This window comes from Mustela lutreola, chromosome 2, assembly GCF_030435805.1.
Source record: "Mustela lutreola isolate mMusLut2 chromosome 2, mMusLut2.pri, whole genome shotgun sequence".
In the NCBI taxonomy this organism is placed as follows: Eukaryota; Metazoa; Chordata; class Mammalia; order Carnivora; family Mustelidae; genus Mustela; species Mustela lutreola.
This window is the reverse complement of record NC_081291.1, coordinates 19,150,504-19,165,018: the sequence shown is the minus strand read 5'-3', so window position 1 is coordinate 19,165,018 and position 14,515 is coordinate 19,150,504. Positions and strand designations below refer to the sequence as shown.

Sequence of the window (14,515 nt, the reverse complement as noted above, 5' to 3'; positions counted from 1 at the left end):
TTCAACAATGTTTTGGATTTTCAGAGTATGTGTTTTGTACTTTTGTTAAACATATCCCTGTTTTTTTTTTTTTTTTTTTTAAGATCTTCTTTATTTGATAGAAACACAGCATGAGAGAGAACACAAGTAGAGGGAATGGGAGAGGGAGAAGCAGGCTTCCCGGAAGCCCAGCACCCCTGCGGGGCTTGATCCCAGGACCCTGGGGTCATGACCTGAACCAAAAGCAGATGCTTAATGACTGAACCACCCAGGTGCCCTGTCCCTATCTTTTTGAAGCTGTTGTAAATGAAATTGTCCTCTTAGTTTCATTTTTACTTTGTTCATTGCTAGGTTATAGAAGTACACTTGATTTTTTTTATGTTCATCTTGTATCTTGTGACCTTACTGAATTTGTTCTAATGATTTTTAGTGGATTCCTTAGGATTTTCCATATGTGTGTGTGTGTGTGAGATCTGCAAATTAAGATAGTTCTCCTCCTTCCTCTTCAATCTGAATGTGTTAATTCATTTTATTGCTTAATTACTCTGGCTAGAATTGCCATTATCATGTTGGATAGAAGTGGCAGGAGTAGCCATTCTTGTCTTGTTCCTAATCTTGAGGAAAAACTTTCAGTCTTTTTACCATTAACTAACATAACCATTAGTCTGGGGCTCCTGGATGGTGGTCAGTTAAGCATCAATTCTTGGTTTCGGGTCAGGTAGCAGTCTAATGGCCCTGGGATAGAGCCCTGCATCAGGCTTCACACCCAGCATGGAGTCTGCTAAAAGATTCTCCCTCACTCCACTCTGTCCCTCTTTCCCTTTCTCAAATAAATAAATAAATCTTAAAAAGAGAAAATTTAAAGTATAACCATTAGTTGTGTGGAGTTTTGATGTCAAGTGGAAAGTTGTACTAGCATTTTGTATTTGGATGTGGCTTGTGCCTTATGGTCAGAAAATTGTGTGTCATAGCCTGAGGCTATGAATAGCTTCTTTTGCTTCTAGATAACACCTTTGTCTCATGTTTCAGCATGGCTGCCATCCGGAAGAAACTGGTGATTGTTGGTGATGGAGCCTGTGGCAAGACTTGTTTGCTCATCGTCTTTAGCAAGGACCAGTTCCCAGAGGTGTATGTACCCACAGTGTTTGAGAACTATGTGGCAGATATTGAAGTTGATGGAAAGCAGGTGAGTACACCTAACAACTGGTTTCATTTTGCATCTTAGGCAAAGATGTTCTTAGAGCCTGTAGAGAGTTAGGCCATTTTGTCTCTTTAGTACACAGTATAATAACAACAGACGTGTGAATACAAAATCGATTCTGTTTCTGCCATCATAGTCCAGATTTGTTCATTTTTAACTGCTGTCATCTAGACTTTACTCACATCCCTGTTTATTTTACATGGAAGCCTTTTTATAGCTTTATGTTTGAAATTTAGTTTGTTGCCAGGTAGTTAATGCTAAAATCAATCTTTGTGTATGGATGAACATTCCCCCCTCCCCGGTTCTGTCATGATATTTTCACTCAGCGCTGAAGTAATATTACTAGGTCAAGAGGTCATTTTATGGATCTCAAAGGGGTATTCTTTTTTTTTTTTTTTTTTTAAAGATTTTATTTATTTATCAGAGGGGGTGGGAGAGCGAGCACAGGCAGACAGAATGGCAGGCAGAGGCAGAGGGAGAAGCAGGCTCCCTGCTGAGCAAGGAGCCCGATGTGGGACTCGATCCCAGGACGCCGGGATCATGACCTGAGCCGAAGGCAGCCGCTCAACCAACTGAGCCACCCAGGCGTCCCTCAAAGGGGTATTCTGATCTACACCAGTCACCAGTGTGACTTTTTTTTTTTTTTTTAAAGATTTTATTTATATTGTCAGAGAGAGAGAGAGAGAGAGCAAGAGCGAGCACAGGCAGACAGAATGGCAGGCAGAGGCAGAGGGAGAAGCAGGCTCCCCGCGGAGCAAGGAGCCAGATGTGGGACTCAATCCCAGGACGCCAAGATCATGACCTGAGCCGAAGGCAGCTGCTCAACCAACTGAGCCACCCAGGCGTCCCACCAGTGTGACATTTAAATAACATCCTCATATTTAATATTTTTTAACGGTTTTTTACTGTAACTTAAGTAGGCTGCCACCATTGCTTCAGTTACCTGTCACTGGCAACAAGGACAGTATTTCTTCATGTCTGTCCTAAAATGTCCACTGGCAAGACTGGAGCAAAACTCTGCTGGAATTAGAGTTTACTATATATATATATATCTTAAAATATATATATATGTGTGTGTGTGTGTGTGTGTGTGTGTGTGTGTGTGTGTGTATTTTTTAAGATTTTATTTATTTGTCAGAGAGAGAGCACAAGTAGGCAGAGTGGCAGGCAGACAAGAGGGAGAAGCAGGCTGTCCACTGAGCAGGGAGCCCAATGTGGGGCTCAATCCCAGGACCCTGGGATCATGACCTGAGCCAAAGGCAGCTGTTTAACCACTGAGCCAACCAGGTGCCTCTAGGTTTTAGAATATATTTTTCAATTTTCTGTTCTCTTTTGATCAAAATAATGTCTTACCGAGCTCCTGTACAACTTTTGAAGAAGCATGAAATTCCCACTGCAGGTAGGTCAGCTGAAAAGGAAACTAGAACAAGGCCTCTTCTCCAATATATTCAGTCCTCTTGGGTATTTAGTCACATGTCTCATGCTGCTAGCACCTAATGTATTGGCCCTCATAATTCCATGTCCTTTCTTCCTTCTCATTTTCCTGCTTTACCTGTTATCCCTTTCTGTCCCAGTGCTACCTAGCTTCAGTTTGTGGTACCATGTATGGAAAGCACATTAAGCCAACTATTCAGAATTCTAGGGTCCCTGAAATAAAATTGCTTGATAGCAACTCAGTAGCCTCCAAGTTGAGAGTGTGCTGCCTAGGAATGTTCATGTAAGAGTGTACTGTAATAGCCTAGGAAACCATCCAAGAGTCTAGGTGATTGTGGTCCCAGGAACAGACATACTAAAGATGGAAAAGTCCTTTCCAAGAGACAGGGCCAACACCTTGAAGCATTTATCAGGAGATAGTCAGGGTTGGATGCGTCTGACTAAGCACACATGAAGCATGGAGGGGCCAAGTAGTGCGATTTGGTAGAAGGAATGAGCTATACTATTCTGAGGTCTGTTATGTTGTGAGGCTTGGGTATCAGTATATTAGAATTAATATACCTTGGGGCACCTGGGTGGCTCAGTCATAAAGCATCTGCCTTCAGCTCAGGTCATGAGGGATCAAGCCCCACATTGGGGGCTTGATGGAAACCTGCTTCACCCTCTCCCACTCTCCCTGCTTGTGTTTCTTCTCTTGCTGTGTCTGTCTCTGTCAAATAAATAAAAATTTTTTTGAGATTTTATTTATTTACTTGACAGAGACAGCGAGAGAGGGAACACAAGCAGGGGGAGTGGGAGAGGGAGAAGAAGCAGGCTTCCTGCTGAGCAGGGTACCCAATGTGGGGCTCGATCCCAGGACCCTGGGATCACAACGTGACGGAAAGGGAAGGCAGATGCTAAACCGACTGAGCCACCCAGGCACCCCTCAAATACAGTGTTTAAACATTGGAGCAGAATGATAAGACCAAATAAGGAAGCAGTTGAATTAGAATGTATTGGGGAAAGTTACTCAGGTCTGGTGTTTCCCTGTTATGTTTGGTACACCTGGTAGAATGTTGTTTACAATTCGACTTTTCCTTATTCATCTGCCTTTCTATTAGAATGTTGTTTATAATTAAATACTGTGCTTCTTACGAATTACATTTTTTACTTGGTATTTTATTTATTTACTTTTAAAGATTTATTTATGTATGTATTATTTGACAGAGAGATAGGGAAAGAACAAGCACAGGCAGGGGAGAAGCAGGCTCCCCGCTGAGCAAGCAGCCTGATGTGGGGCTGGATCCCAGCACCTGGGATCACAGCCCAAGCTGAAGGCAGCTGCTTAACTATCTGAGTTACCCAGGCGCCCCTGACTTGATATTTTAAATTATGTACTGATTATGTACTTTATTATGTACTTCATGTACTCTATTCTTCTGAGAAATTTCAACCTAAAACAATTTGAACACACTCCACCTCAGGCTTCTTTTACTATTTTGGACAGTTTGCCATTTGAATGTTCTTTGGTGACTACCACTTCTTTTGAAAGTTGGGAGGATTAACCTTGCATTCTTGTGTTTATTTTTCCTATCACAGGTAGAGTTGGCTTTGTGGGATACAGCTGGGCAGGAAGATTATGACCGCTTGAGGCCTCTCTCCTATCCGGACACTGATGTTATACTGATGTGTTTCTCCATTGACAGCCCTGATAGTTTAGGTGAGTAACTCTACAGCCTGATGTTTGTCACTGTGTGTGTGCCTGGCTGACACCTGCTTTCTCAGGTCCTCTTTGTGCATGAAGTGGTTATAAAGCAAACATGAACTTAATAAAAGGAATCATCAGTGACCAGAGTCCTAGAGCCTTGGGACTATAAAGCCTGGGCCCTGGATCACTTTTCAGCCAAGGTCTCCTAGTAGGCAGGTTCCAGATACAGCCAGCTTTTCTTTTTTTTTTTTTTTTTTTTAAGATTTTATTTATTTATTTGACAGAGACGCAGGCAGAGAGGCAGGCAGAGGGGGGGGGGGAAGCAGGCTCCCTGCTGAGCAGAGAGCCCGATGTGGGACTCGATCCCAGGACCCTGAGATCATGACCTGAGCTGAAGGCAGCGGCTTAACCCACTGAGCCACCCAGGCGCCCTACAGCCAGCTTTTCAACTGTGTTTTGGGGAATGCTTTTTTGGGTGCTCACAACGTTTTTTTCAGTACCTCATATTGAGTGTGTTACTTTGCCATATCTTGACTGGTGATTTGCTATTTCCTGGTAGTGTGTGTGTTTGTTTAAAGGTTTATGTATGGGGTGCCTGGGTGGCTCAGTGGGTTGAGCCTCTGCCTTTGGCTCAGGTCATGATCTCAGGTCCTAGGATCTCTGCTCAGCAGGGAGCCTGCTTCCCCCCTCTCTCTGCCTACTTCACTAAAGTATCTTAGCTAGTAAGGAGTGACTTGAACATGGATTTTGAACTGCTTGACTAAGGTTATCCCTCCCAAGGCATTAAGCTGAGACTGAGCCCTCTGTGCAGTGACTCCCAAGACAGAGCAGGTACTCTCCGCCCTTGGTTCACTTCAGTCATTTTCAACAGTTGTTTTAGTATTGGTTTCTCAGACGAACCTGGCTTGCTTATTTTTTTTTTTTTTTTTAAGATTTTTTATTTATTTATCTGACAGAGAGAAAAATTGATTGATTTCAAGTAGGCAAAGAGGCAGGCAGAGGGGGAGGGAGAAGCAGGCCCCCTGCCGAGCAGAGAGCCCAGTTTTGGGGCTCGATCCCAGGACCCTGAGATCATGACCCGAGCTGAAGGCAGAGGCTTAACCCACTGAGCCACCCACGTGCCCCTAAACTTCGTTTAACTTGATTGGATGTTATTAGACTATGGCCCCACCTATAGGTATAGGATAATAAGTTTGATCAGGAGTTAGAATGTTGGTGTGAAAGTTTCAGCTCTGCTGCCAGCCAACCCTGTGATAATTTTACGTTTTGAGCCTCTGCTGTCTGGACTGGTAGTAGGTCTAGAGTCTATATTCTGGTTGAGATCTGGGGTAGCAGACTTGTAAAAGACCAAATAGTAAATATTTTAGGCTTTGCTGGCCATGTGTTGTACTGAACTTTGCCACAACTAGTCAATTCTGCTGTTGTATCACAAAAGCAGCCACAGAATATATATATATAATGAATGAGCTTGGCTATGTTCCAGTAAAACTTGTTTTTTTTTTTTTTTTTTAAGATATTACTTACTGGGCGCCTGGGTGGCTCAGTGGATTAAGCCGCTGCCTTTGGCTCAGGTCATGATCTCAGGGTCCTGGGATCGAGTCCCATATCGGGCTCGCTGCTCGGCAGGGAGCCTGCTTCCCTCTCTCTCTGCCTGCTTCTCTGTCTACTTGTGATCTCTGTCTGTCAAATAAATAAAATCTTTAAAAAAAAAAAAAAGAGTCTTTAAGATATTACTTACTTTACGGGCACCTGGGTGGCTTAGTGGGTAAAGCCTCTGACTTTCGCTCAGGTCCTGGTCTCAGGGTCTTGGGATCGAGCCCTGCTTCGGTCCCTCTGCTTGGTGGGCAGCCTACTTGCCCCTCTCCCTCTGCCTTCCTCTCTAATTGCTTCTGATCTCTCTCTCTCTCTCTGTCAAATAAATAAAATCTTTTTTAGGAAAAAGATTTTTATTTATTTTAGAGAAAGAGTGTTAGCAAGCAGGGGTAGGGGGAGCAGAGGAGGAGGGAATAAGAATCTGAAGCAGTCTCTGTACTCAGCACCAAGCCAGACATAGCGCTCATTCCCACCACTGGGATATCATGACCTTACCCAAAACCAACAGTTGGATGCTTAGCTGCCTGAGCCACTCGGGCCCCCTGAAGATTCTGTTTATTTATTTGAGAGAGAGAGCGCACACACATGTGCACACAAGCAGGCGGAGTGGCAAGAGGGAGAGGGAGAAGCAGGGAGCCCAATGTGGGACTCAATCCCAGCACCCTGGGTTCTTGACCTGAGCCGAAGGCAGATGCTTAATTGACTGAGCCACCCAGGCACCCCTTATTTTTACAAGTTTTTTTTTTTTTTTTTTTAAGATTTTATTTATTTATTTGACAGAGATCACAAGTAGGCAGAGAGGCAGGCAGAGAGAGAGGAAGGGAAGCAGGCTCCCTGCTAAGCAGAGAGCCCGACGTGGGGCTCGATCCCAGGACCCTGAGATCGTGACCTGAGCTAAAGGCAGAGACTTTAACCCACTGAGTCCCCCAGGCGCCCCACAAGTATTTTTTTAAAAGTAGATTCCAGTTAAGATTTTATTTGCTGACCTCTGATCTAGATGGTAAGGATTCTCTCTAGTTTTCTGGAATTCCCAAAGGCCCTCGTGCAACCCCGCTGTAAATCCATGCAACGTGATATTCCTCAATGTGATCAGATTATTTTGGGGTGGAAGATACTGTAGGTGATTACCATCACTGAATTAAAAAATAAAGTTTTAGGGGTGCCTGGCTGGCTCAGTAAAGCATGAGACTCTTGCTCAGGGCTGTGAGTTTAAGCCTCATGTTGGGCATGGAGCCTACTTTAAAAACGGGGTGGGGGGAGTAACTTGTTTTTGATTTTTTAAGATTTTATTTATTTGACAGAGCAGGAGAGCACAGCAGGGGAGCAGTTGAAGGAGAGGGAGGAGCAGGCTCCCCACCAAGCAGGCAGGGAGCCCAATGCGGGGCTTGATCCCAGGACCCTGGGATCATGACCCAAGGAGAAGACAGACACTTAGCCATCCGAGCCATCCAGGTGCCCCCCCAAAATTAAGTTTTTATGTTATTCATGATGAGAGAAGGCAAGACAGAGTGTCCTGAGTTCCAGGGAGTCGGGCGACTATTGAAGTAATAATTTCATATATTCAGGAAATATTACTGAGCATCTATTTATGGAAGAAACTTCTAGATTAAGGGAGACAGAAGAGAAAAAAAAAAAAAAAACAGTTGGAAAAAAAAAGCCAGTTAATCTGATAGCAAGAAATTTTACAACTAACAGTCTTAGGAGGTGGGTATGGAATGGGCCATGATAGTATTCTGTTTTAGAGGATGACCGTAGGATGGTCAGCAACCCTACTGAAAAGGTGACTTCTGGGAGAGACCTAAGGGATCTGAAGGAAGCCAGTATAGATACCTAACCAAAGAACCTTCCACGTAGGGGGAACAGGAGATGCAAAGTCACCAAGGTGGGAAGGCTGGAATCCAGTGTAGCATTAGAAGGGATGGGAGTGAGAGTTGCAAAGCCATATGGTTAATGGTATGGACTTTTCCCTTCATATTGAGTAAGATGGGAGCTCTTGGAAGGTTTGAGCAAGGGAGGGGTGTCTCACTTACCTTTTAAAGTGACCACTCTCACACCTGAACTGAAAGTGACCACATGTGCAAAGGTGAGAGCAAGGTTTGGGCTGAGGCTGTTTGACTTTGTTGTTAGATTGGTTGGCCCTTTATACTGTATTACTCTGTATTGTTCTGAGGACTGGAAACATTGTACTCCTTTGGGAAGCTCTTGGTTTCAGAATAAAACTTTTGAGTTTTAGGTTGTGACATTAGTGATACAGTTGACTCTTTTGTTGCTATAGCAAAGGAAGATGGACACAGTCAAGTGTCCATCTTATGTGCTGAAGAATAGAGCATTAAATTAATGTTTCTTGACCTCACTTACATAGCTTCTTTATCTGATGTGGTCTTTTAGCCAGAAGACAGAGCATCTTTCCATAGTCTATAAGTAACTCTTATCTTTTGGTAATTTGTATTGAAGTCAAAGAATGAACAGGTTTTTTGTTTTGTTTTGTTTTGTTTTTTTAAGATTTTATGTATTTATGAGAGAGAGAGCATGCACAAACAGAGCTGCAGGGAGAGGGAGAAGCAAACTCCCCACGGAGCAGAGAGCCTGACATGGGGCTCCATCCCAGGACCCTGGGATCATGACCCATGTTGAAGGCAGATGCTTAACTGACTGAGCCACCCAGGGCACCCCTGAACAGTTTACTTCCAAAATATAGCCTCAGATTGCAAGCAGATCATTTAAATGATTGTCATTATTAAGTACTTAGTATGCATTGACTCAGAATAACCCTGTGTAAGGTACGTAATACTGTTACCCCATTTTACAGAATCACGCCTGACACTGCCGGTGCCCAAGACCATGGTTGTGGGCAGTTGAACATGGGCAACTTACACACCATGATGTATGTCCAACCTTTGTAAATTAGCGCAGTATTGGCAAGAAGCTGGTTATTACTCATTTTCAGAAGTCATTCTTGAGCCATTTGAAATACCAATAACCTACATGATGGGGGTGCTGAAGGTATAGAGAGAACATGGGGACCCTGGGCCAGCTGTAGCACAAGAACGGAGACCCTTTCTGTAAGATGTGGTCACAATTATTAGCTAGCAGTGACAGAAATGGCCCATGGATATCTTCCTTCCTTGGGTCAGGTTGCGTCATGGTGGAACCACCCTGTGTTCTGGATCCTTTGCTCCTCCAGAGGCTTTAACTGGGCCCCACTTCCATAGGAGCTGAGCTCCTTAGTGGGGGCTGAGGAAGAAGCTGGTGATTCTGTGCTTAATGGAAGGAGGTTAGATTTTGCCTTTTTCTGTGGTTTTGAAACTAGTGAGACTCCCATTAAATGTAGAGCATACTATTAAGGCAGTTTAACTGGGACTCTTGGACATTCTTCAAAATAGAATTGTGCATCTCAAAATTTTGCTTTTTTCAGAAAATATCCCAGAAAAATGGACCCCGGAAGTCAAGCACTTCTGTCCCAACGTGCCCATCATCCTGGTTGGGAACAAGAAGGATCTTCGGAATGATGAGCACACAAGGCGGGAACTAGCCAAGATGAAGCAGGTATGGTCTGGGGCAGGCCTCTGTTTTCCTGTAGCATTCTTTTTTTTTTTTTTTTTAAACATTTTTTTTTTAGAATTTATTTATTTATTTGACAGAGAGAGATCACAAGTAGGCAGAGAGGCAGTCAGAGAGAGAGAGGAGGAAGCAGGCTCCCCGCTGAGCAGAGAGCCCAATGCGGGACTCGATCCCAGGACCCTGGGATCATGACCCGAGCCGAAGGCAGTGGCTTAACCCACTGAGCCACCCAGGCGCCCTCCTGTAGCATTCTTTTAAAGATTTTATTTATTTGACACAGAGAGACAGCGAGAGCAGGAGCACAAGCAGGGGGAGTAGGGGAGAGAAAAGCAGGCTTTCCGCTGAGCAGGGAGCCCAGTGCAGGGCTCGATCCCTGGACCCTGAGATCATGACCCGAGCCAAAGGCAGACACTTAAACGACTGAGCCACCCAGGCACCCCTCTTGTAGCATTCTTAAACCCAGGGCCCACGGTTGGATGTTGAGGGAGCCCAACAGAAACTCCAACAAACCAGGCTATTTCAAAGAGTCCCAGAAGGCTCTCTTTCTCCCTGTCCCTCATTCATTGGGTGTACTCAGAGGGTCCTTAAGACCTCTTTTAAGAAAGGAGATGGGTTCCTCTCCTGTGAGGTAGTGCTGTGCTTCCAGGGATTGCCTGTCTGAGTGCTCGCTTCGGCAGCACATATACTAAAACAGGGATTGCCTGCCTGAGAAGGGAACATCAGCAGTACTCAGTGCTCCAAATGTAGGAACTTTTTATCAGGCTCTTGATTTCCCTCTCCTTTTACTACGTTGGTATATGTGAGGCGAAAAATTAAATTGGTGGCAGCTGAAGGATCAGGAAATCCTGAGGACAGGGAGTCCAGAGAGCCCTGAGGCCTTTATGAAAGTGGTGATGGAGTTTGCATCTTTGCTTCTGAGAAGCCAGCTGGCCCGATGGCAGGTCTTCCCCAGTGCAGAACAAGAGCTTTGAGGTCTTCGGCCCAGGTTCTTCCATTGAGCTGTCTCTCTGAATGTCAAGGTCAGGATCTGTTTCCTTCCAGAGGCATTTAATCCTCTGTGAAGCTAACTACAGGAAAACCCAAGTGCTTACCAAGTGGACTGAAAGCTTGAATCATTTTGCCCTTGATTCCTTCCCTAATCCATGGGGCTTCTCTGGCCTCTTCTTTCTCTCTCAAGTCCCAGAGAAGAGCGTGTTTGATAGGGATTTTATATTGGGGTAGGGAGGAGAACTGCATATGAATTTCATAAGACAGAACTCAAATCTGGTTTTGGCAGCTTTTAAAAGAAGTCTTTTAAGCTGAATTTGAGTACTTTGCATATATGAGACACTTAACTGAAAGTGCTCTTTTCTCTCCGCTAGGAGCCGGTGAAACCTGAAGAAGGCAGAGATATGGCAAACAGGATTGGTGCTTTTGGGTACATGGAGTGTTCAGCAAAGACCAAAGATGGAGTGAGGGAGGTTTTTGAAATGGCCACGAGAGCTGCTCTGCAAGCCAGACGTGGGAAGAAAAAATCTGGGTGCCTTGTCTTGTGAAACCCTGCTGCAAGCACAGCCCTCATGCGGTTAATTTTGAAGTGCTGTTTATTAATCTTAGTGTATGATTACTGGCCTTTTTCATTTATCTATAATTTACCTAAGATTACAAATCAGAAGTCATCTTGCTACCAGTATTTAGAAGCCAACCGTGATTATTAATGATGTCCAACCCACCTGACCACCGGGGTCCTTCTGACACCGCTCTAACAGCCCTCCTCTGCTCTCCCACCTGACACACCAGGCGCTAATTCAAGGAATTTCTTAACTTCTTGCTTCTTTCTAGAAAGAGAAACAGTTGGTAACTTTTGTGAATTAGGCTGTAACTACTTTATAACTAACATGTCCTGCCTGTCATCTGTCAGCTGCAAGGTACTCTAGTGAGTCCCTACTTCAGAGCTTTACTTCTTAACAGATTTTATTGGCATAGCTCTGTGATGGGCATCCAGTTTTTTGAAAATGCTCATCCAGAAAGGCCCAAGTCTATGCAGCTGTGGCAGAGTTACAGTTCTGTGGTTTCATGTTAGTTACCTTATAGTTACTGTGTAATTAGTGCCACTTAATGTATGTTACCAAAAAATAAATATATCTACCCCAGACTAGATGTAGTATTTTTTGTATAATTGGATTTCCTAATACTGATATTTGTCATCCCTGCAGAAAGTGTATTGGTTTTTTAAAAAAGAAAGTGTATTTGAAAATAAAGTCAGATGGAAAATTCATTTTTAAAATTCCCGTTTTGTCAGTTTCTCTGATAAAAGATGGCCCATATCACCTGTTTTCGGCCCCACATATCCCAGTACCCCCTCCCCAGAGCTGGGCTAAATAAATAGGAATTTGGTTTCATGCCTGAGGCACTTAGACACTTCAGAAGGTGGCATGACCTGTCTCACCCGGACTGCAGGGTCTGGCTCTAGTTCACAGTGTCCTTTTCCTCACTGTATCCAGGTTCCCTTCCAGAGGAGCTGCCCGTTCTGTTGGGTGGCACTCACTTTCTCCTCTCCAGCTGACTAAACTTTTTTTCTGTACCAGTTAATTTTTCCAACTACTAATAGAATAAAGGCAGTTTTCTAAACTTCCTGTATCCTGGTGTTTGTGTTGCTCTCTCCAGGGCTGGGAGTGGGAGGATATATCCAGCCTAGCTCTCCTTGGAAGTATCCTTCAGAGTGTGAAATACCAGCTTTTTCCCCATTCTGAACCCCTCCCCACCCGCAGTTTGGCACTAACCTGGCTCCTCCTAAGAAGGTGGAAATGATGGTTTTGTGGCCTAGTGTGGGATTGCAGTGTTCAGAGGACACATGAGGGTACTCCAAGCAGTCATTCCTCTGGAGGAATCTCTGGAGTGTGACATTTTTTCTCTTCCTGTCCATTTTCCGTGTCTTTAACTTACAGGCCTGAGCCTCAGGTTAGGTTGATTAGGTATGGAGGTGGCCTGAAATTGGCTGGGGCCACTCCACAAGCCAGGGAGGTGGCTGGGCCTCAGTGGCTCCTTGGGAAAACCAGTGTTAATAAGGACAGTGCCACACTGGAGATACAAAAGGAGAAAGGAGATCAGAGGCCTGGATGAGAAGACATGCCAGGCAGCCCCAGAATGCTGGGAAAGGAGTTAGAGCTGCATTTTGGAGCCTGAGCCCTGGCTGCCCTTGGCAGTGAACAGTTCCTCCAACTTAACCTTCCTAGAGCCATAGGGCCTCGTCGCAGAGAAAACTTACCTTGGCAGCCACTGCCAACTGCACCACCACCCCACCACCGCGAGTCACAACTCGTTCTGTGCACCTGGCTACAACAGGGCAAGAGGAGTAATACGGCTTAGCCTAGGAGGGCTGTGGGGCCACGAGCGGCCCCCGCTGCTGTTGCTGCCCAGTCTCCTCGGACCCTGCCCCATCCTTGAACTGAAAAGCCTTTGAGAAGGCCCAAGCCCTGGGGGGGGGGGGGGGGGGACTCGGGAAAGCCACCAGTGGGGCGGTGGTGGTTACACGGCGTGGCTCCGCTCGGCCTGGGTGGTGCCCGCATCCGGCCAGGCCGCACCCTCCTACCCGGCTGCAGGGAGGGCGGAGGCCGGATGAGGCGGGGCTGAGATGGGTGGGAAGAGCGGCGGGGAAAGTCTGTGCCACGTGACTCCATAGTCCTAGCAGTTCCCCGCCACAGCTCCGCACTGTACTCTGGAAGCCAGCCATGTGTGCTGCTCCGCTCGCCGCTGCAACGGCGGCCTCGCGCTCTGTGTATGCTTTCTCCGCGCGCCCGCTGGGCGGCGGGGAGCCCCTGAGCCTGGGTTCCTTGCGGGGCAAGGTGCTGCTCATCGAGAATGTGGCATCGCTCTGAGGCACAACGGTCCGGGACTACACCGAGATGAACGAGCTGCAGCGGCGCCTCGGGCCCCGGGGCTTGGTTGTGCTCGGCTTCCCGTGCAACCAGTTCGGGCATCAGGTGCGCTCTGGGGGCAGAGCGGGGGCGGAGTGGCGCGGCCGGCGGGCGGCGGGCTTGCACCTGGGGCTGGGAGCGCAGACGGGGCGCCCGCCAGGCTAACCAGGCGCAGGTCCTGGTTGCGGAGAGGCGGGCCGCCGGCGCTCCTCCCGGCTGGGGTTCAGGTCTGTCTCGGAGTTGTACGGGAAGGGCAAGATCCTGATGACTCATCGAGAAACTTGTCGTTTGCGGTCCGAACGTTTCCCCTCCCCTTGAAGCCCTGGGTTCCAGCTTCTTTTCCCTCCCGCAGGAGAACGCTAAGAACGACGAGATCCTGAATTCCCTCAAGTACGTCCGACCCGGCGGCGGGTTCGAGCCCAACTTCACGCTTTTTGAGAAGTGCGAGGTGAACGGTGCGCAAGCGCACCCTCTCTTCGCCTTCCTGCGAGAGGCTCTGCCTGCCCCCAGTGACGATGCTACTGCGCTCATGACCGACCCCAAGTTCATCATCTGGTCTCCCGTGTGCCGCAACGACATCGCCTGGAACTTCGAGAAGTTCCTGGTGGGCCCAGATGGTGTGCCTGTACGCCGGTACAGCCGCCGCTTTCCAACCATCGATATCGAGCCTGACATCGAAGCCCTGCTGTCCCAGGGGCCAGGCCGTGTCTAGGCAACCCTCCTGTCCCTGCTGCTTGGCAGTCACAGCGCTACCCTCTGGGGATTTCGTCCATGACGGTGTTGCCTCGAAATCTGCATGGAGGAACGCCTGATTTCCAGGAAAATCCCTCGAGCTGGGCGCTTCTTGGCCATCCCAGCACTCCCTCCCTAACAAGGATCCTCAGTAATAAAGTGTTGAGTGTCAGCAGAACTGTGTGTGTGTCCTGTGTCAGTTAGGGACATCTTCCCTGGGAACCGCATTGTCACAGGGCTGTGAGCTTAAGCCTCCACCCCTTGGCCTTTGTTTTAGTCAAGCCTGAACTTCCTGCGCTTTTGTATGCAGTGTCTGGAATCCACTCTTCCCTATGTGGAAAGCCTTACTCCCGTCCCATTGTTTTTCCCTCTGCCAGGATATTTTGTAGAGCCATCCCAAGGTCCTGTTAAAAGGGAAGTTCAGATTCCAAA

General features: G+C 46.7%; 2 protein-coding genes across 3 annotated transcripts in view; both read left to right on the top strand.

The window, feature by feature from the left end:
• RHOA (ras homolog family member A) overlaps positions 1 to 12,065 on the top strand; it is a 57,653-nt gene extending 45,588 nt beyond the window's left edge. For both annotated transcript variants that reach the window (XM_059160898.1, XM_059160899.1), the window contains 4 exons: positions 1,009 to 1,165; positions 4,193 to 4,313; positions 9,310 to 9,440; positions 10,817 to 12,065. In XM_059160898.1, coding sequence (XP_059016881.1) covers positions 1,010 to 1,165; positions 4,193 to 4,313; positions 9,310 to 9,440; positions 10,817 to 10,990 — 582 coding nt within the window. In that variant the 5' untranslated portion in view covers position 1,009 and the 3' untranslated portion in view covers positions 10,991 to 12,065. The remainder of the gene's footprint in view (positions 1 to 1,008; positions 1,166 to 4,192; positions 4,314 to 9,309; positions 9,441 to 10,816) is intronic.
• Positions 12,066 to 13,108: 1,043 nt separating this feature from the next.
• GPX1 (glutathione peroxidase 1) lies at positions 13,109 to 14,261 on the top strand. The gene is made up of 2 exons (XM_059160897.1): positions 13,109 to 13,417; positions 13,704 to 14,261. The coding sequence occupies exons 1-2, from the start codon at positions 13,166 to 13,168 to the stop codon at positions 14,061 to 14,063; spliced, it is 612 nt and encodes a 203-aa protein (XP_059016880.1). The 5' UTR covers positions 13,109 to 13,165; the 3' UTR covers positions 14,064 to 14,261.
• The last annotated feature ends 254 nt before the right edge of the window (positions 14,262 to 14,515 follow it).